Below are 20,719 nucleotides of genomic sequence, written 5' to 3'. Positions count from 1 at the left end.
TCCAAAAAAGCAAAAGTGTATCGTTTTGTACACATGTATGTGTTTGTGTAGCGATGGGTAAACAAAATGTGTATCGCAGGTACACATTAAAGGTGTAGGCACATAACGATGATGTATGCAAGGTACACATTAATGGTCCTCATCAAATGTGTTACTACTGATGTGTGCCTGTGGTGCACATGTTGTGTATTATTATACACGATTGTTTTCAGAGAGTGAGAGCTAAGCAATCAGAATCTACAGGTATCTAGATCTGAATATGGCGACGAGCTTGGTCAAAAATCAGAATTTTAAATCTGCAATAAAACTTATTGTTCGGGGCTTTCCAATAGTAGCAATTTGGTTATATTCCCTTAAGATGTCAAAGTGCCAAAGTTTAGTGAAACGAACAACTATTTCACGTATTAGTACTCTATACATACGAAAAATGTGAATAAGGGCCAGTTCCACTTGTTTTGATCAGAAATCGAAATTTTTGCATCTCAAATTGGGAACATATTATGAGTGTGATGTCTGTCACAATCTGAACTTCTTAGGCCGTATTAACTATGCAGTCTACGGAATTTGACAATTTTGACAACAGTGATTACTTCCCTTGTGGCACTGGTTACAGCTGATTATATTAAAGGGGCATTCCCTCATTTGATATGATATTAACGGGGAATTCCCATTGTTTCGCTACAGCCAAAGATCTTCTGTTGCAAAAATTCCCAAATTCGAGTTTGACAACCAAAAGCGATTCTCTTATTGGTTAGGAATTCCTCGATCGGCCTCATTTTCGTATTGAGATTGAAAACACGATGTCGAATCACTCTTACCCTACGCTCATTTAGCGCATAGGACAAGAAGGCAAAACCGTGATCGAGGGACCTCATAGTGAGAACAGGTGCGCTCTTGGATTTCTAAAATTGACAACACGGCACTTTCGATTTTCTCATTCTGCATGTACGGTTTTGTTTAATTTGATCTGCAATATTGTTATGTAAACATGACAAAACTAAAAAGATTTTAACTTTTTAAAAACTTTGGGTGGGATACTTTATCGATGCATTTATACATTTATCATTTGGTCAAATGTTGTCTTTTTTCCTCTTAATCCTATCATCAACTGGATATATACTTTCAGTTTGAGAGCTCGAAACCACCGTTATAAGACCAAGTGTATCGGATAAGTTTTATTTTGGGTGTGATTTTTTTTGTACCAAGATATGTTTGACTATGTCTTATTAATTATACTCCATAAAGCGTTCACAACCTGCACTTGTGGTTATATGAATACACGGTTTAAAATGTGAAATATTTAAATATGCACTGATTGTAATTAAAGTTTTGGATAATTTTTAATCCGATGAATTTTATCCTTTCTCTTTTTATTGTCATATGTGCACGTACATTTTGTGTAAAATGTTACCTCAACGATGGCTGATAAGGGCCACAGTATGCCCCTCGCAACTTCGCCCCTTCGCATCGCAACGGGACGAAGTTGCGATGCGAAGGGGCGAAATTGCGATGCGTAGAGGCGAAGAGACGATAATCCGAAGTTGCGACAGAACCGAACGGGCGAAGCTGCGATGCATCACGACTTCGCCCCTTTGTTGCATCACCCTTGGCATTACTAGAGGCATACTATGGCAATTATCAGCCATCATATACCACAGCCTGAGAGGGGCCTCCGTTGCCAAGGGGTTAGCACGCTAACACGGTGCATTTACCCAAGAGCCTCTCGCCAATGCGGTCGATGTGAGTTCAAGTTCAGCTCAGGCTGGCTTCCTTTCCGGCCGTACATGAGAAGGTCAGGCACCAACCTGGGGATGGGTTTCCCCGAGGCTCTGCCCAGTTCCCTCCCACCATAATACAGGCCGTCGCCGTATAAGTGAAATATTTGTGAGTATATACGGCAATAAAACACCAATCAAATAAATAAATACCTATAAATAGCTCTTCAAAAGCCCGACAAGTCATTTGATTCATTGATTGATTTGATTGTTGTCTGAAGTCATACTCAAGAATTCTTCACTTTTATGATGGCGCTCATTTGTATTGATGAAGGTACAATCATCGACGTGTGAGGCACAGACGTGCACACCATACTGACGGAAGAAAAATGGTTTTTGAAGAATGATGGAGCATGCAATCGGTTCAGTGAGCGAGGTCGACCTCTAGCTATTTTAACCAAGGCCTGCTTAACAGTGAACTGACACCTGTCTTCGTGTGTCTTGGCGACCGAAAGGTAACTACACATTAACGACTCAACAACAGTCCGCTCCTTTCCTTTTAGTAAATCTAGTAATTAAACAAAAGAAAACAAATATACTACAAGAAATGGCAGTAAACGTTCAAAATTCTGCGTAAAATCGGGGAGAAATGACTTGCCATACTAGACATTTATTTAGTTATTTAGTTATTTGTGCTTTTATTTATTTATTTGATTGGCGTTTTGCCCCATACTCAATAATATTTCACTTATACAAGGGTGGCCAGCTCTGCCCGCTTTCCTCCCATATTAATACTGACCGGCGTCTTATAAGTGAAATAAATAAAGTGAAATTAACACTTCGGTTTTAATTGTGTTCTGCATTATATATTTCAAAAATGTTGTAATCTAACATGATACAATATTTTATGATCATATTTTACAACATTTACCATGTATCATTTTAACATTCAGAAAATGACACTTTATCATTTGCTTTTTAAAGGGATTCGTACTCGTTTCTGAAAGGCTGGTCCATAGATTGGCAAGACTAGGCCATGCCCAGCCCAAGCTGAATTTTGGGTATGATAGTTTTACTCAAACGTGACCAAAGATGCACAGTTTAACCCAGGAAACCTGTGTTGGCCGTCAGCCAATAAGCGCCGACCCCTTTAAAAGGATTACCGAATCGATTCTGATTGGCTGGTTTGTTGAATAGGGAAGTCCAGACTATGCCTTGCACAGGCTGAATTTTAGGTATGACGGATTTATAAAAGAGTGACCAAAGCTGCATAGTTTAACCCAAAAAAAACATATCTCCACCGTCAGCCAATCAGCATCGATTCTGCATCCCTTTAAGAAAGAACACATATTTGATACTTTCACACTGCACGCAGGTGGAAGAACATCCACTTCGGGGGTGGTAGATCCAAGGTCAATCCTGGGTCAGGTCACACCTAAGACCTTAAAAGAGGGAGTTATAGCTTCCTCGCCTGGCGTTCAGCATTATGGGTCGGGTGGGGTAACTTACTTCCCTTCGGTTTATTGTCTCAGTGAAGCAGCACTAGATCGGTGCGGTGGAAATCTGTCCTTCAACAAGGAGGCACATTACACGTACATGCAATCTTACAGCTCCTTCGCCGTAATATGACCTAAAAATTGTTAAGTACAACGTTAAAACCCAAGCACTCACTTGCCCACTTCACACTGCACGCCGAATTGTTGATGATTGTGGCTTCTCTTGTTAGAGGTCACGCCATTATACTCACAGAGATAAGTGCACACTCCCTACAGCGCATGCGTTGCTCTCTACGCAAATTATGTACAGAAATCTTGAACAAAGCCGAAGTCACGGGGTCACCGTGATGAGGCAATGAGTGGTGTCAGAAAACATAATAACTATGTCTCAACCTTTGCTTCTAACAAAATTTTATAGACGTATTCCCGTTATTTATAGTTGTTTATAGTAGCATTATATTCCAACCAACACATGAAACAAGTTTATTGATAAATGCTGATTAAATAGTTCCGCCCCAGGACACCAGTGGCTAGGCTAAGCCTGAGCATGTTTAGGTGTGACGTACAAAAGTTGAATTTGTCCACGGTTGGCATCGATGTTAAAATGAAAGACAGCACCTGACCAATGTTTATGTCCACTGAAAGATTATCATTCAAAGTGACTTAAATCGACATTAAATCGACATTTTTTTATTTTTTTTTCACCCAGTAAAAGTTTAATGAAACATCGCCTTGACATAGCTTCTGCACGTCTCCGTTATCGAGGACAAGGTGACGTAACGGTTACTCTAGCTCTTCAACGTTGAAGGTATTTTGCGCATAATAGTCTAAGCAGTAGCCCATGACAGATAAAGCTGTGGACTTCGGCGATAAAGGCCGAAACGATAAATATAGTTTTCTCGGACATTGGACATACTGGAAGAATATTTCTTCTGCTGCTTGAACTGTTAATATAGCAGACATACTGTACCACTTACAAGGAACTCCATCGACCGTAGCATCCGGAGGGGTTGTGCCGGTGATTTTGGACCTAATCAAATGTTACAACAGGATTGTTGTACATCTAGATTCACGCTCAATTCTGAAACACATGGAAATAAATATAAGTACCACCGAGGCTGATCTAGGCATTCGACTGTCGCTGGATTTTATGCTTCAATTTTGTAGCGGTGCTTTCTAAGACGAAAGCAGTGCTGACCTAGTTATCGCGTGCGTCATAGAAAGCACCTCGGCTTGAACACGGCGTTTCAATAATTTTGCTGTATTTTATAAAAGAAAAACAGGAAAAAAATATCTCTTGTATGCAAGAAAAACGAAGGAGCAACTTTAAATTCTTCAATTGTAATTAATTCAGATGAAAAATAAGTATATCATAACATTTTTACTTAAGTTTATGTGTTGTCCGATGAGATGCTGTCTTCTCATTCCCAAAAACCCTCAGCATCCCTAATGAACTTTGCGCTGACTCTGATATATTGAACGACCATAAATGTATTTAGAGAGAAGAAAGAGAAGTTTGGGCAGAGACAGTATGCTACTGTCTGACATAATTTGCGATACCACGGTTGAATATTACGCGGTTTGTAAATCCCTTAATTTTAGGTCTGTGTTGGTCCGTAAATGATACAGACCTGCCCCAAACACTTTGTGAAATGGCCACACGTAACTAAGTCGCTGTAAACGAACTCAAAATGATATCTTATGCAGTAGTTAAGTGTTATTATATATGACTTCATGGAATGAATGGGTAAAGGCTACGTCACAGCTTAGGTCGCGCAATCTGATAGCAAGGTGTTTGATTGGACAAAATTCTCAAGATGTCTGCGTCGACTCACACCAGCCATTTGTGCAGTATTGTCATTTCGTTTTACATGTTATTCGGTGAAACATCATTAAAATAATAAAGAATGATACTTTTTAGAAAGCCTGAATATCCTGCTTTCGATTGAAATATATTTTAGCCAGGTGTTGTCTTGTCCTTTAAGCGAGCTTAAAGAGTGGCACGTAGGCTACGCTATAAGGAGTATGAAAGATGTGTTGAGATGGGAATTCCCCGTTTTAGGCCTAACCGTGTACATGGTTATGTAACACTGTATCAAACAGTGTGGTATCATACAGTTGTATGTTTGATTATTAGCTATTATCAATTTTTATCTTAGTGTGTTAAGGCTATAACCGTACATCGTAATTGTGCTTATCATTTCCGTACAGCTGGTGTTCTTCCCGACGTGCTCTGCTCCTAAAGCTGTGTGCGCAGTTTACAGCGGAAGGTTATTTCATGACTGTATGTTTGCGTGGAAAAGGAAGCGTTATGTGGGCATTTTATGACGGAAGGTTGTGTGTACATATTACGACCTAAATTTGTGTGGGTATTTTATGACTGATGCTTTTCTGGGCATTTTATGACCGATGGCTGCCTGTGCATTTATGACCTAAAGTTGTGTGTGCATTTCATGACGAAAGGCTGTGTAGGTATTTTACGACAGAAGGTATTTTAGAGGTATTTTATGACGGTTTTGTGGATATTTTATGACCGAAGATCGAGTAGATATTTTATGGCAGCAGGTTGTGTGTGAATGTTGTGGGAATGCTGTGTACGGTACATAGTTTATGACGGGAATGTTGTGTACAGTACATATTTTATGACAAGAATGTTGTGTACGGTACATATTTTATGACTAAATGTTGTGTACGGCATATATTTTATGACGGAATGTTGTGTGCGTTACATATTTTATTACGGGAATGTTGTGTGCGGTACATATTTTATGACAAGAATGTTGTGTACAGTACATTTTTTATGACAAGAATGTTGTGTAGGGTACATATTTTATGACAGGAATGTTGGGTGCGGTACATATTTTATGAAAGGAATGTTGTGTGCGGTACATATTTTATGACGGGAATGCTGTGTACGGTACATATTTTATGACGGAATGTTAGGTGCGGTACATATTTTATGATGGGAATGTTGTGCACGGTACATATTTTATGATGGGAATGTTGTGCACGGTACATATTTTATGACGGGAATGTTGCGTACGATACATATTTTATGACGGGAATGTTGCGTGCGGTACATATTTTATGACAGAATGTTGGTTGCGGTACATATTTTTTTACGGAAATGTTGTATAGGGTAAATATTTTATTACGGGAATGTTGTGTGCGGTACATATTTTATGACGGGAATGTTGTGTACGATACATATTTTATGACGGGAATGTTGGGTGCGGTACATATTTTATGACGGAATATTGCGTGCGGTACATATTTTATGACTGGAATGTTGTGTACGGTACATATTTTCTCACGGAATGTTGTGTACGTATTTCATACCAGAAGCTTGTTTAAAAGTTATCCATTTAATAGCCACTTGTTAACACGTAATCAAAAACAACAACTCATACCCCATGCCATGTATACTGTTGGCTTCAGCTATATATACCCCTATCCGAATAAGGGTGTTCAAATCCAGCCAATGGTGTTTCGGCTGCTGTCTTAAATTAGGAGGTTTGTCAAGTACCGGGAGAAAGTCGGGGGAGAAAAACCTGACTGACCTCTAATAAGTACAAAATTCTTGAGTGTTAAACACCAATCAAATAAATACTAATAAATATATGATATATCGTTTTTGTCTGAATGACTGATTAGATACAGTATATTATTATAATGTTGTCGTCTAGCACTCCGAACTCTTGAACAGCGAGTGATTCTTGTTGAAAAAAAAACGTTAAACACGTCAAACAGACACACCAGAAGAGCTAAAGACACGCAGTGCGACAAATCAAATCTTCTAGTAGCTAAAATTAAAAAAAAAAGAAAAAGAAAAAACAGAACTGACCACCATACAATTCAGGACCCGATTTCAATATCTGCACATTGGTCTCCCGAAGAATAGCGAGGTAGAAACATTCTTGAGTCCAACATGATGGTTCTGGGGACTTTGCTTCTGTCTTTGATTCTTGTAACCCGCACGTGCCTTGCTGCGGAGTGCGCATGTTCAACGCTGAACGTACACATCCGCCAGGGTCCGGGAACAAGCCACGCCCAGCTGGGGATGCTCATACCTCCCCACTGCCTCACTTACACCGGACAACAGGTCACTGCCGAGGGATACACGTGGGCTAAAGTGGAGTACCAGAGTAAGGTATGTCTAGACTGCACATGTTTGGACTGATGTAACCCTAACACGGCTCGCATACAAAGCCAATACATGTACATTGATGTATCACCCAACGCCGCGCTTTCATGTCACTCCATCTCCAATGTCTACTATTGCAGTCTAATATCTCCCAATCTGACACACTAACATTACCCCACCTGGCATACTAAATACTAACCTGGCACTCTAATATCACTCCACGTGACCCAGTAATATCACCTCACCTGACTCATTAATATCACCCCACCTGACACCCTAACATGATCCCAAATCTCTCAGTAATATCACCTCACCTGGCTCAGCAATATTACCCCACCTGGCACACTAATATCACTCTACCTGTCTGAGTAATATCACCCACCTGTCACACTAGTATCACCCCACCTGACTCAGTACTACCACCCCACCTGGCACACTAATATTACCCCATCTGGCACCCTAATATCATCCCAACACTAATGTGACCCCAGCTGACCCTGTACTACTATACCCCAGCAATACCTGCTCTATGACATCAGTCCACTCTACAGTCTGATTATCAACTTAACCGGAGCTAAGAAATCACCACTTTCTGAAGAAAACTATATTCTTTATTGACAAGATTTCACGTTCCTGAAATATAAGCGTCATGTCCGACATTCGTATACCATTCGTAGTCCGTAAAGGGCGTTCCAAGTCAATAATCGCAAGATCCATTTCCAAAACAACGTTTAACACTAGTTCCCAAAGACAAAGGTATGTAAGAAATTATACACACAGGAAATAAAGCCTGTAACACACAAGAGAGAAGCGGTCATCAGTTTTCAATGATGCCGGGTAGGGTGTTGATATTCCAGGCATGAATTCCATATCATAGTTCAAATTCGTAGTCCATGAATGAGTTCCACGCTTTCACGTACATGAATTTCTGGACGCTTAAGGCATTTGGGGTCAGGCATTTAGGTAAGGGCTGTAGTTCACACCGGGCATTCATGTTTCCTCCATTCGCCCACAAACCTGAAACATTTCTGAGTAGGGCGTTAAACACAAATGACTTGAAATCAATCCATGAATTAAACAATTGACGTGTAAATGGGTAGCCTCTTGAGCTTTGAAATCAAATCGTTTCGACGTCATCAGGGATGAATTCATTTATTTATACACTGGCATAAATTTAACGAGGTACTTGTGAATTCTTTTCACTTATACCACAGAGGTCAGACTTGTAGGTGAAGCGCTTTAAGCGGCAGTCGATTAAACCAGAAAGAGTTGGATTCGAACCTCCACCCTCATTGGACAGAGTCCTATACTGGCTGTAGCGAGATCAGCACTGTAGGCTTGTTACCCATTTTGGATCCTCAATGCATTGAATTCTAGTCAGACAGCAAGTCGATGACAATGGGTCGATGGCAGAATTTTTTTTATAACGAGTATCCATATGTAACATTAGTCGTGAAATGTAAGTAAATTAAATATCTACTTCATGCAGCCTGTCTTTATTCCTATGCAAAGCCTGGCATGTACTCCATCAAAATACCTCTCGGGGCCTCCGTGACTCAGTTGGTTAGCGCGCTAGCGCAGCATAATGACCCAGCAGCCTGTCACCAATGCGGTCACTGTGAGCTCATACAGCTCACGCTGGCTTCCTCTCCGGCCGTACGTGGGAAGGTCTGGCTACACCCTGAGGGTGGTCGTGGGTTTCCACCGGGCTCTGCCCGATGTCCTCCATAGAGGTAAAATATAAAACATTACATACTACAGAAAGGGTCGTACGTGGGAAGGTCTTTCAGCAACCTGCGGATGGTCGTTTGCTTCCCCAGGGATCTGCCTGGTTTCTACCCACCATAATGCTGGCCGCTGTCGTATAAGTGAAATATTCATTAGTACGACGTAAAACACCAATGAAATAAATAAATAAAATAAATAATCGATCTGGATCACTATCATGTCAGACAATGGTATGAAACCGAACCTACTGAACTTTTTAAATTTGCCATTGACGATCCAGACTAAGACAGAAAACAAGCCTATATTTGTATCCCTCTATGGCACCCTACTTACATTGTTGGAAATTTCTAATAAGAGCAATTTCAAAAAAAATATTCACATGTTTTTTTTTTTTGGGGGGGGGGGGGTTGTTGTTTGATTGTAAGTTGCATGAACTATGATATTTAGAAAGAATACAGGTGATGTGCAGGAGAGTAATTTATGCATGCAGGCCTATTTCAGAAACAGAATGAGATATGTGCGTAATACTCCTTTGTTATATTAGAACATAAATAGATCACTCTTTTTGATGGCTTTCATGTCAGAAAGCCATTTCTGACATAGAGCAAGACTTAAAACCTCGTTATAATGTTTAATTTTTGGAAGCATAAATTTTGATACATTTGCCTTAAGATACATGTTACATTAAAAAGGTAAACAAAATTTAAATTCTTAGTCCCCAAAAACTGGACCAAAACCATATTTCAACATTTGTGGAATCAACCTGTGATTTATAGGCCTACAGGTAGACTGGGCTGAATCGAGGTGTCGGTTGTAATTTTTTTTGTGGTATAAGCTGTATCTAAATTTTATAAAAACAAGCCAACAATTGTAATTAAACTGAAACAAAATCAAAACTCTCAACCGTGATGATTTGGTCATATGAGTACCAGAGTGATGGAGTTTCGCGAAACTATTCCCATTTCTCTGCACAATAGTTGCCAATATCGGGTCTTGAAAAGCAAGCTACCTGTAATCAGGAAAACTGCAGAGGCACGTGCAGACGTCTGTATGTATTTGTGTGTCTATATATGCGTGTATTGATGTATGCATGGATGGATGCCTGCATCCATGCTTGGCTTTTACGTAACAAATCATTAGGTTATGTAAGTCAAGTATTTCTTGTGGCAGGGCAAGTCCACACCGCCACTGCTGTCGCCTCTGAAGTATCATGCCGAAGACATCAGACATGACACCCCACCCAGTCACATTATACTGACACCGAGACAAACAGCCCTGTCTTCTCTAAGCTCCCAGTGCTGAGAGCCAGGCGAGACAGCAACAGATACCATTTTAAAAGTATAAATTTAAAAGCCAGTGTATTTCTTTCAGAAAATCATCACGTCGGGTCCACAACCAGCGGATGTCCACATATCGTCAGTCGTCAAGAGTGGGGTGCCCGTGCCCCTCATGGATCCGCAGGGCGTTTGTCCCACACCCCCAAGTACATCTTTGTTCATCACTCAGCCACACATGGGTGTCACACTCAATCCAGCTGCGCCCAGGAAGTCCGGAGTTTCCAAAACTATCACATGGATAGCAAACGTAAGTCGGCTAACTCTTAACATATAGGCACCTTCGACAACTAAGAGTGAAACCTGGAATGTCCATTTGATTTTCTCATTTCTTGGTTTCAAAGAGGTAGAAATAGTTAAGGACTAGATAAAATTTTACATTTGAGGGAGGGAACAAACGCTTACAAAATTCGGTACTTGCCTTAGAAGGCGTGGTCTGTGCAAATGAAATAAATAAATAAAAATGTACCTAAATACAATGAAATATATCGGGTACTGTGTGATATGTTACAGATTTTGGTGCTATCGTATCGAATGCAATGTGATGTTAGCATACTTCAATAATATTGAGTACACGGTGTGATGCTTTACATATTACAGCGATATTGGGCACTGTGTGATATGTTACAGTGTGATGTTCTACAGACTACAGTGACACTGGCTGTGATGTGTTACGGATTATAATGATATCTAATACAAAGTGCTGGGACCTAGGCCATAGTAATGCCGAGTACTGTGTGATGTATTAAAGCATATAATGATATCGGGTACTGTGTGATGTACTAAAGCATATAATGATATTGGGTACGGTGTGATGTATTAAAGCATATAATGATATCGGGTACTGTGTGATGTATTAAACCCTATAATGATATCGGGTATTGTGTGATGTATTAAACCCTATAATGATATCGGGTACTGTGTGATGTATTAAACCCTATAATGATATCGGGTATTGTGTGATGTATTAAACCCTATAATGATATCGGGTATTGTGTGATGTATTAAACCCTATAATGATATTGGGTACGGTGTGATGTATTAAACCCTATAATGATATCGGGTATTGTGTGATGTATTAAACCCTATAATGATATCGGGTACTGTGTGATGTATTAAACCCTATAATGATATCGGGTACTGTGTGTTTTAAGCTTGTGTTGCAGATTACAGTAATGTCGAGTATAGTGTGATGTGTTAAAGTCTATGATGATATCGGGCAATGTGTGACATAAGCATGTGTTGCAGATTACAGTAATGTCGAGTATAGTGTGATGTGTTAAAGTCTATGATGATATCGGGCAATGTGTGACATAAGCATGTGTTGCAGATTACAGTAATGTCGAGTATAGTGTGATGTGTTAAAGTCTATGATGATATCGGGCAATGTGTGACATAAGCATGTGTTGCAGATTACAGTAATATGACAGCACCTGACTAATGTCCACTGAAAAACTACCATTCAAACTTAAACTGGCATTAACTAATTTGTTAGATTTTTTTTTCAACCCAGTAAAAGTTTAGTGAAAATTCGTCTTGACAGAGCTTCAGTACACCTCCATTATGGACAGCAAGGTGACGTCACGTTTACTCGTCGAAGGTGTTTTTGCGTATTATAGTCAAAGCAGGAGCCTTTGACAAATAAATGTTGTAGAATTCGGCAATGAAGATCCTAGTGATGAGTGGTTTTCTCGGAAACTGGACATACTGGAAGGATATTTCTTCACTGCTTGAACTGTTGAAGCAGTATGCCTGCTATATCATTCACAGTTTAAGTAGCCTGTGGATGCACGGCCGGGGTATTCCTGGTTCAGCTCCTAGCCTAGCTCCGGAGGGGTTGTGCTGGTGATTTTGACCCCTGTTAATAAATGTTTACAAAATAACAATAGGGTTGTTGTACAACTAGATTCTGAAATTTATTACTAAATTCTGAAACAAATGGGAATAAATCTAAGCACGACTGAGACTGATCTAGGCATTCGACTGTCGCTGAATTTCATGCTTTAGTTTTTGTGGTGGTGGCCTCTAAGATGAGAGCAGTGCTGACCTAGTTATCGCGGGCGTCAGAGAAAGTACCTCGGCTTGAACACGGCATTTCAATAGTTTTACAAAAGAAAACAGGAAAATATCATCCCTTGTATGTGATAAAGACAAAGGAGCAAAATTAAACTTTTTCAATTCTTATAAATTTAGAGAAAAAATATCATATTATCATTAATTAGTTTGTACATTCACTAATCTTACGTCTGTGGTGATCCGAGAATGATCCGTGAAGTGGCCCTTCGGCTACACGTAGCTAAAGCGTTGTAAACCATCTCAAAATGATATCTTATGCAGTAGTTCCGTGTTACCATAGAGTGAATGTGTAAAGGCTACGTCACAGCTTAGGCCGCGCAATCTGATAGCAATGTGCTCGACTGGTTAAAATTCTCAACATATCGGCCTCGATTCACATCAGCCATGTGTGCAGTATTGTCATTTTGTTTTACATGTTATTCGGTGAAATCTCATTAAAATCATAAAGTATGATACTTTTTAGAAAGCTTGAGAATCCCTTCTTTCGACTGAAATATGTTTAAGCCAGGTGCTGTCTTGTCCATGAAAGCCTATAATGATATCGGGTAGTGTGTGATATAAGCATGCATGTGCTGTAGATTACAGTAATATCGAGTACGGTATGATGTGTTAAAGTCTATAATGATATCAGGTACGGTATGGTATAGGCATGTGTTTAGATTACAGTGATATCGAGTACAGCTTTCTGATCGGGGAGGACGGCAATGTTTACGAGGGCCGAGGCTGGGATATGGTGGGAGCACATACTCTCGGTCACAACCACGACGGCCTAGGTGAGCCAGTTAGTCACTTCTCTGCTTCCCATCATCCGTACTCAGCGGTTCACTGGTCGATTACTTCGACAGGTTATATGTTTCATTGCATAACTAAATTAAACGTCAGATATCCCATTTATAAAGGAATGTACGGAAAAAGTAACAAACTTTCATCTTCAGTGATAAAATGTTCGGAACTTGCTACCATGAGACTCTTTGTATCTGGAGACTAAATTATGGTACATCGGTTATTATTTGAATCATTTGATAAATGGAAACTCCTACAACTATCTGTTGTCGGTAAGCATGCTTTCTCCTGTATATACTCTGTACACTAAATTGTGTAGAGTATTTCTCTTACGTTTATTTGATTCTTCTGGAACTGATGCGTTGGTGGTCAGTTTATGGGTGTTAGAAAGCGGACAACCAGGCCCTTTGGCAAGTTACTGGCAAATTGTCCATAGAGGTAAAATATAAAACATTACATACCACAGAAAGGGTCGTACGTGGGAAGGTCTTCCAGCAACCTGCGGATGGTCGTTGGCTTCCCCAGGGATCTGCCTGGTTTCTACCCACCGTAATGCTGGCCGCCGTCGTATAAGTGAAATATTCTTGAGTACGGCGTAAAACACCAATAAAAAAAAACAAAAACCGAAAAAAAAAAAAAAAAAAAACAGACAGGAAAGCCAAAGCAGCGACGACAGTCATGATGTAAGTGGAGACACTATGTCGCGTAACTCCGACCCGACGCTCACGCATATGGCAGAAAGGCAGAGACATGTTTCAGGTGACACCAACCGTTAGATCGATTTCTTAATTTGCACGATTTTGCCTATATTTAACTGCGATATTTTTGTCTTATGCAACGTCCCAAAAATTAGAAAGGGTGTGCATTTTATACTTTATGTGAAACACTTCATCCATGCATGTACATATTTGGCTTAGTCGTCTGTTCTTTCAGTGAGTTAACGCTCCTGGCCGATCGTAGAATATGCTAGATTTGGTCTAGTGTTGTCTGTTCTTTTTAACTTTCAGTGAATTAACGCCTTCAAGTTGTTGCTTGTAGTGCATCTATTATACTCTCAAAAGGCAATGTGTTAAATTTAACAGAAAGTCTGTTGTTTGAGTGATGTTAGAACGCATTTCCTTTTTTTTTACAACAGATTATTCTGATAAATATAGCACACATATTCTAAATCAAATGAACAAAAATACCGAAATAGACTGAAAGGATATTTGTTGAATATGACCCAGTATTAGATAATATTAACAGAATACATTCTAGCATTACGCAAACTTCACCTGTTGAAATTAATAGATCATTCTTTGAGTGCACCGTTGTTAAGTAGTAGGCGTATGTTTAATTTGTAAGCATTCTGACTATTTTTACTTTTTTGTGTTTCAACACTTCAGGGTTTTGTGTTATCGGAACCTTCACTCATCAACTGCCCAATGACGCGGCGATGAGTGCCCTCAAACGGCTGATTGGCTGCGCTGTCACCATGGGAAAGGTCACGTCAACCTACACCTTGAAGGGGCACCGTGACGTCAGGCCCACAGAGTGCCCAGGTCAAAAGTTGTATGACGTCATCAGGACATGGCCGCACTATGGCTGAATTCTACAGTTAGAAACATGGTAAATTATTTGATATACAGGGATGCTACATCCTGGGTATGAAGCCAATAAAAGCAACTTGAACATAAAAATTTCAACTTTGGTATTTACTGTAGTTGCTGGATCGAAGCCGACAGTAGACAAATTAAAAAAATTGTAATTGTGCCTGTACGTGTGACGAGTGACGCCATTGTCATTTGATCGGCCCCGATAGAACAGTTGGTAGAGCGTCCGCTTCGGGAGCGGTAGATCCAAGGGCAATCCTGGGTCGAGTCACACCTAAGACTTTAAAAGAGGAAGTTGTAACTTCCTCGCTTGGCGTTCAGCATGAAGGGGATAGTGCGACGACTGGTTGACCCGTATCAGCATAATGGCTCGGGCTAGCAGCTTACTTGCCTTCGGTGTGGCGTCTCAGTGAAGCAGGACTAGATAAAAGAGCGGTGGAAATCCGTCCTGCATCAAGGAGGCACATTACATGCACTCTAAGGATTCCCTGGTTGTCATGTAAAAAATTGTTAAGTATAACGTTAAACCCCAAGCACTTACTCACTCACTCACTCACTCACTCCCTCACTCACTCACTCACTCATTGTTATTTGTGCAGTTACGTCATACATATACTAAGCTGATCGAAAAAAAGCAAGAACCTGGTGTGACTTGTAAGACGAATACACTCAAAAAATTAATTGCTTAATTTGAATAGAAATTCTCTTGTCTGAGTGATGCTAAAATGTATTCTACTATTGCTGCTGATTGTTTATTTATTTATTTATTTATTTGGTTGGTGTTTTACGCCGTGCTGAAGAATATTTCACTTATACGACGATTATGGTGGGAGGAAACCGGGTAACTAATTGTTCTGTTAAATACAACACCCATATCGTATTAATTCAACATAAAGATTCTATTAGACTAACAGAATACTATGTTGAATATGACAGAATATTGTCTTATAATAACAGAATACATTCTAACATCACTCAGACAACAGACTCTGTGTTAAAATTAACAGATTAATGTTTTGAGAGTACGAAATGATTAACCTCACGATGAAAACTGTCACCAGATTAAACACTACACACACGACTTCAAAATATACACTCTGAGATACATCTTCCAGCGCATTGACGACCTGGATCCATGCTGGAGTCCTATTCATCTCTCGCTGTAGCTAGGTAGTACTTAACCAATTTTCTCGCAAAAATTCTTCACAAAGACAGGAATGAACAATGTGCATTAAAACTTGTATTTGTCTATAATTTCGAACGCACACTATGGTAGAGTCCAAGCAATGCTTCAAGTGTCGCAACTATTAACTTTAAATGCACGAAATTTGGTTCGTGACTGCGAAGGGTTATATTGCATAGGCCATGTGGGTTTGTTGTGTATACAGCGAAGAAATCTCAGTATGTATGAATATGTGTGTATTTGTATATGCATCTGCGGGTTTTTACGTCGTATTTCACAGTTTTTCAGTCGTATGGCGACATGAATATGGCGTATCCAAATATTGCTCAACCAACAGTCATTGTACTCTTATTATGTATACATATACTGCGCCCTCTTGTGGCACAGAGCAACTCCATGCCTCCAGAGTACTGCCGCTATTGAAGTATCTTGCCAAAAGCACCAGACAGGACACCCCACCGAGTCACATTACAGTGAAATCGGGCCAACGAGTCCTGTATCTTTGCTCTAACCTCTAGCTAGTGCTGAGTGTCACGTATACCTTTCTTAAAAGTCTTTGATATGACGCGACGCGAATGTGATCTCAGGACAGCTGACTTCGAGGCGGACTCTCTTACCTTCAGCCACCGAAGCGATCAAGAAATCCCAGTCATGCGCACTTGAACAGGTAGCTCGCTTTATTGACATCTGTATATAATAATGGACGATGTCCTGGTGTGACCTTCGAGATGAAAAGAATGTAGGACCTCGTCCTTTAGCCAAAATTGGCATAAAATGTGACTAACCTAGAGTTCTCCTGTGTGGATCTCCGATACACTGACACAGTCATTTCCACAACGATCGAGGAAAAGAATGAAAGAGACACACATATCCTATAGATTTACCTCGGCGTAATAGAAAGAGTGGTATGACTGCGAAACTTAGTTCTCAGCAACAGAATTCTGAAGCCGACACTTTCTTCCAAGCATTAAAAAGAGACACGAATCCGATACTTTTTTCCCAAGCACGCAATAGAAGAGAGATATAAATGCGAAACCTCCTTCCCAACATTAGGAAGACAGGCACGAATGTGAAACTTCCTTCCAAGCAATAGACAGACACGAATTTGGCACTTAATTCGAAGCAATCAAACGGAGAAACGCGAATGCTATACCCCTTCCAAGCATTACCAAGAGAAACAGGAATCCGACACTCTCTTCCGGACATTGGAAAGAGAGACATAAATGCGACACTGTTTTCCGAAGAATTACAAAGAGATACACGAAAGCAACAGATACTTCCAAGCATTACAAATAGACACACAAGCCCGACACTCATTTCCAGTCATTAAACAAGAAACACGAATCCGACACTTTCTTCTACGCAACAGAAAGAAAGACACGAATGCGACGCTTACTTCCGAGCCTTAGAAACACAGACATGAATGCTACACTTACTGCGAAGTATTTATTTATTTATTTATTTGATTGGTGTTTTACGCCGTACTTAAGAATATTTCACTTATACGACGGCGGCCAGCATTATGGTGGGAGGAAATATGTATATGCGACATTTACTTGCAAAACTGACACGTGCTTCCAAATATTAGAAAGTGAAACACTAATCCGACACTCTCGTCCAAGAATTAGAACGTACATGTATCATACAAATATGACACTTTCAAGAATTAGAAACGTTCAGGTAAAATAGTACCTGATTTACCGCTGTTTTTTTTCTTTTCCCCTTACATCTAGACAATATAACACCAAATAAAGAACGTAATAAACTGCTATGAACATCACTGTATAGATTTTTTGAACTAGATGTAATTCTGCTTAACCCATGCTTCTGTTTAAGCATTTACATGAACATTTAGAACAAAATCCTTACTGAAGCAAACTGACGAGATGTCGATTTCACATTTATCGTCGCTGCTCTAATTTTACCCTCAAGAAATGATCTGTTAAATTTAACAGAAAGTCTACGTCTGCCTGATGCCATAGGATATATTTGGTCATTGTAGCAGATTTTTTCTGTTCCATATCGGACAACTATTCTGTTAACATCAGCATAAAGACTGTATAACACTAACAAGATATTATGTTGAACATGACACATTGTTATGGTAAAATAACAGAATACATTCCATAGCCTATTTCTTTTACCCAGACGCCTATTTTCAGCTCTATGTAAAATCAGTCATTCTCGGTTATTCACCAAAATTGCTTTTATTCAGTGACACGTAACAGCCCATGCTCTACACATGCATTGACACGTTGAACGTCCATATCATTACAGTAAATTATTATTATTATTATTATTATTGCAGAATATTTTTTCTCATTCACAATGTTAAACTCCATAAGCTTAGTTTCGATGCCCAGAACTCGTTACCTCGGGTGATGTCATAATTATTCAAAAGCAAGTTGTATGCTGGAGAGTAATTTGTTTGACAATGGCTGCACCAACAAGCGGTTATAGAACAAACCCCACACAGTATTTATTTATTTATTTGATTGGTGTTTTACGCCGTACTCAAGAATATTTCACTTATACGACGGCGGCCAGCATTATGGTGGGTGGAAACCGGGCAGAGCCCGGCGGAAACCCACCCCACACAGTAACACAGCCTACACCACTTTCCGTGTGAATAGACTATATCCCTACATTTTTCTAAAATCCATCCTTGTGACATGGTGAAAAAAAAAATTGAAAGAGAGAAAAAAAATTCCATTGTGCAGAACAAAAAATTGGTTTAGAAGACAATTTTTTTTCTAACTCCCGACTTTTTAAGTTGAGGTCACAAGATTACAAATCGCGGCCTCGAGGTTAAAATTCGAGGCCCCGACATAATTATCCAATCATAAGGGCTATGCTATAATCTCATCAATATATAGGGGACTATTGGCTGATCGTCAGTGCTATTATGCCTTTGCTAATTACCTTTTGTCACTTGTAAATTATACTTTCTCAGTCCCAAGATGTTCTTTTAGACGACGAGGAACGCCAACACGATTTATAGTATAGCCTTCAACAACCTGGGATTATTATTAATAAAGTAAACACTCAACCAAATAATAAGATTATTTATAAAACTTATAACAGCCGTCATCAAACATGTATGTCACATAAAGTTAAGGCTTTTGGTCCTAACGTAGGCCGAAATACGTATATACTTAGTTCCACCCTGGCTTGATCAAGTATATGTGTTCGAATACTGTCTTACAGGCTAATTGAAGACGTGTAGCATAGAGAGCAAAACCAGAGCTATTACAGTTGAGACTGAAAGAACTTGACCAGGCTTTATGAGAGCGGGGCTGAAGGCTGTATTTTGTACTTTCTTTTTTAATTAGTCCTTATATATAAGTCGGTGTAGAGCGGTGTATTGTTTTATTCTTTCAGCACGTCATTGTTTCTGCGTAGATCTAGACGTGTCTGTCAAGCAAAGTCGTGGGCCTACACGTACATGAAGTTCACAAGTGCTGCAGCGTGGCAGCTGAGAATGTGTTTTTAAACAGATTGGAATTGACCTAGGTAGGCGATCATGCCCATTGTGACCCTCGTTCTTGATTTAAAATACAAGTTATTTATCGAATGGTAAGATCCTAGTCAAAACATGTAGTTGTCAGTGAGAGATACTGACTGTTTGATATATATGTACATATATGGACTAAATAAAAATAAAATACAAAATACAGCATGCAGCCCCGCCCTCGTGTATCCCAGTCGACTTCTTTCAATCTCAACTGCAACAGCTATATGTGAGACACTATTCGGCTATATGTAGGCCTACTTGATCCAGCCAGGGTGGAACTAAGGCAAGCTATATATACGTTAGGACAAAGGCGTTAAGTTTATGTCTGAGGACGACGGTGAGAAGTTTTAAACTTATCGTGTTAGTTCCTTGAATGTTTACTTTATTAATGATAATCTCAGTTTATTGGAGGTTATATTATAGATCGTGTTGGCGTTCCTCGTCGTCTAAAAGAACATTTTGGGACTGAGAAAGTATAATTTGCAAGCGACAAAAGTTAATTTGCAAAAGCATAATGGCCTGGACGATAAGGCAGTAACCCCCTTTGAAAATAGAGCGTAACTCTTAATTATGATTGGTCAACTCGGGGTTCCGATTTTTAAATTCGGGGGTTAACAAAAATTTCTCTTCCAAAAAATTTTCTTTTTCACCATGACATTTTTTTCAACTTTTCTCTTCCAAATATTTTTTTTTTCACCATGTAACTTTAACGGCTCGGTATACACACCTTACTGGTGAAACGCAAGTGATATTCAGCTGTAGAGTTATCGGGGCCGGTGGGTCGGTTTTGAACCCATACCTAGTCAGTCTTAAAGACTGACAAGCAACACTTCTTCCCAGTATTAACATTATGCATGTATAGTGGAGCGGAGCACAGTGTGTGATTTGATGAGGGGAAATATACTTTTTATATAGCTGAAGAGAAAAAAAATAGGTAACAAAAAATACTTTTTGAAACATGACAAGAAATTTATTCCTCTGTTCAAAATTTTTTTTTTTTTTTCCACTTAACAACACATATGTGTATCTGCGTATCGGTACAAAGTGTGGTCATTGGCGTGTTTCGGGTCGGGGTGACCGTGGGTCGTTCGTGAAAGTGGGGATTTCCCGTGCTATTAATAGATTCACAATGGCGAAGTAGGTTGCATGCAGCA

At 39.6% G+C, this 20,719-nt stretch overlaps 1 protein-coding gene across 1 annotated transcript; it reads left to right on the top strand.

Moving 5' to 3' along the window:
- The first annotated feature begins 7,129 nt into the window (after positions 1–7,129).
- LOC135477835 (peptidoglycan-recognition protein SC2-like) lies at positions 7,130–14,864 on the top strand. Its single transcript, XM_064758039.1, has 4 exons — positions 7,130–7,356; positions 10,455–10,667; positions 13,153–13,266; positions 14,662–14,864. The coding sequence occupies exons 1-4, from the start codon at positions 7,140–7,142 to the stop codon at positions 14,862–14,864; spliced, it is 747 nt and encodes a 248-aa protein (XP_064614109.1). The 5' UTR covers positions 7,130–7,139.
- Positions 14,865–20,719: the final 5,855 nt, after the last annotated feature.

This window comes from Liolophura sinensis, chromosome 11 (assembly GCF_032854445.1).
Source record: "Liolophura sinensis isolate JHLJ2023 chromosome 11, CUHK_Ljap_v2, whole genome shotgun sequence".
Lineage (NCBI taxonomy): Eukaryota > Metazoa > Mollusca > Polyplacophora > Chitonida > Chitonidae > Liolophura > Liolophura sinensis.
The sequence above is the reverse complement of the archived record's forward strand: the minus strand, read 5'-3'. Positions and strand labels throughout refer to the sequence as shown.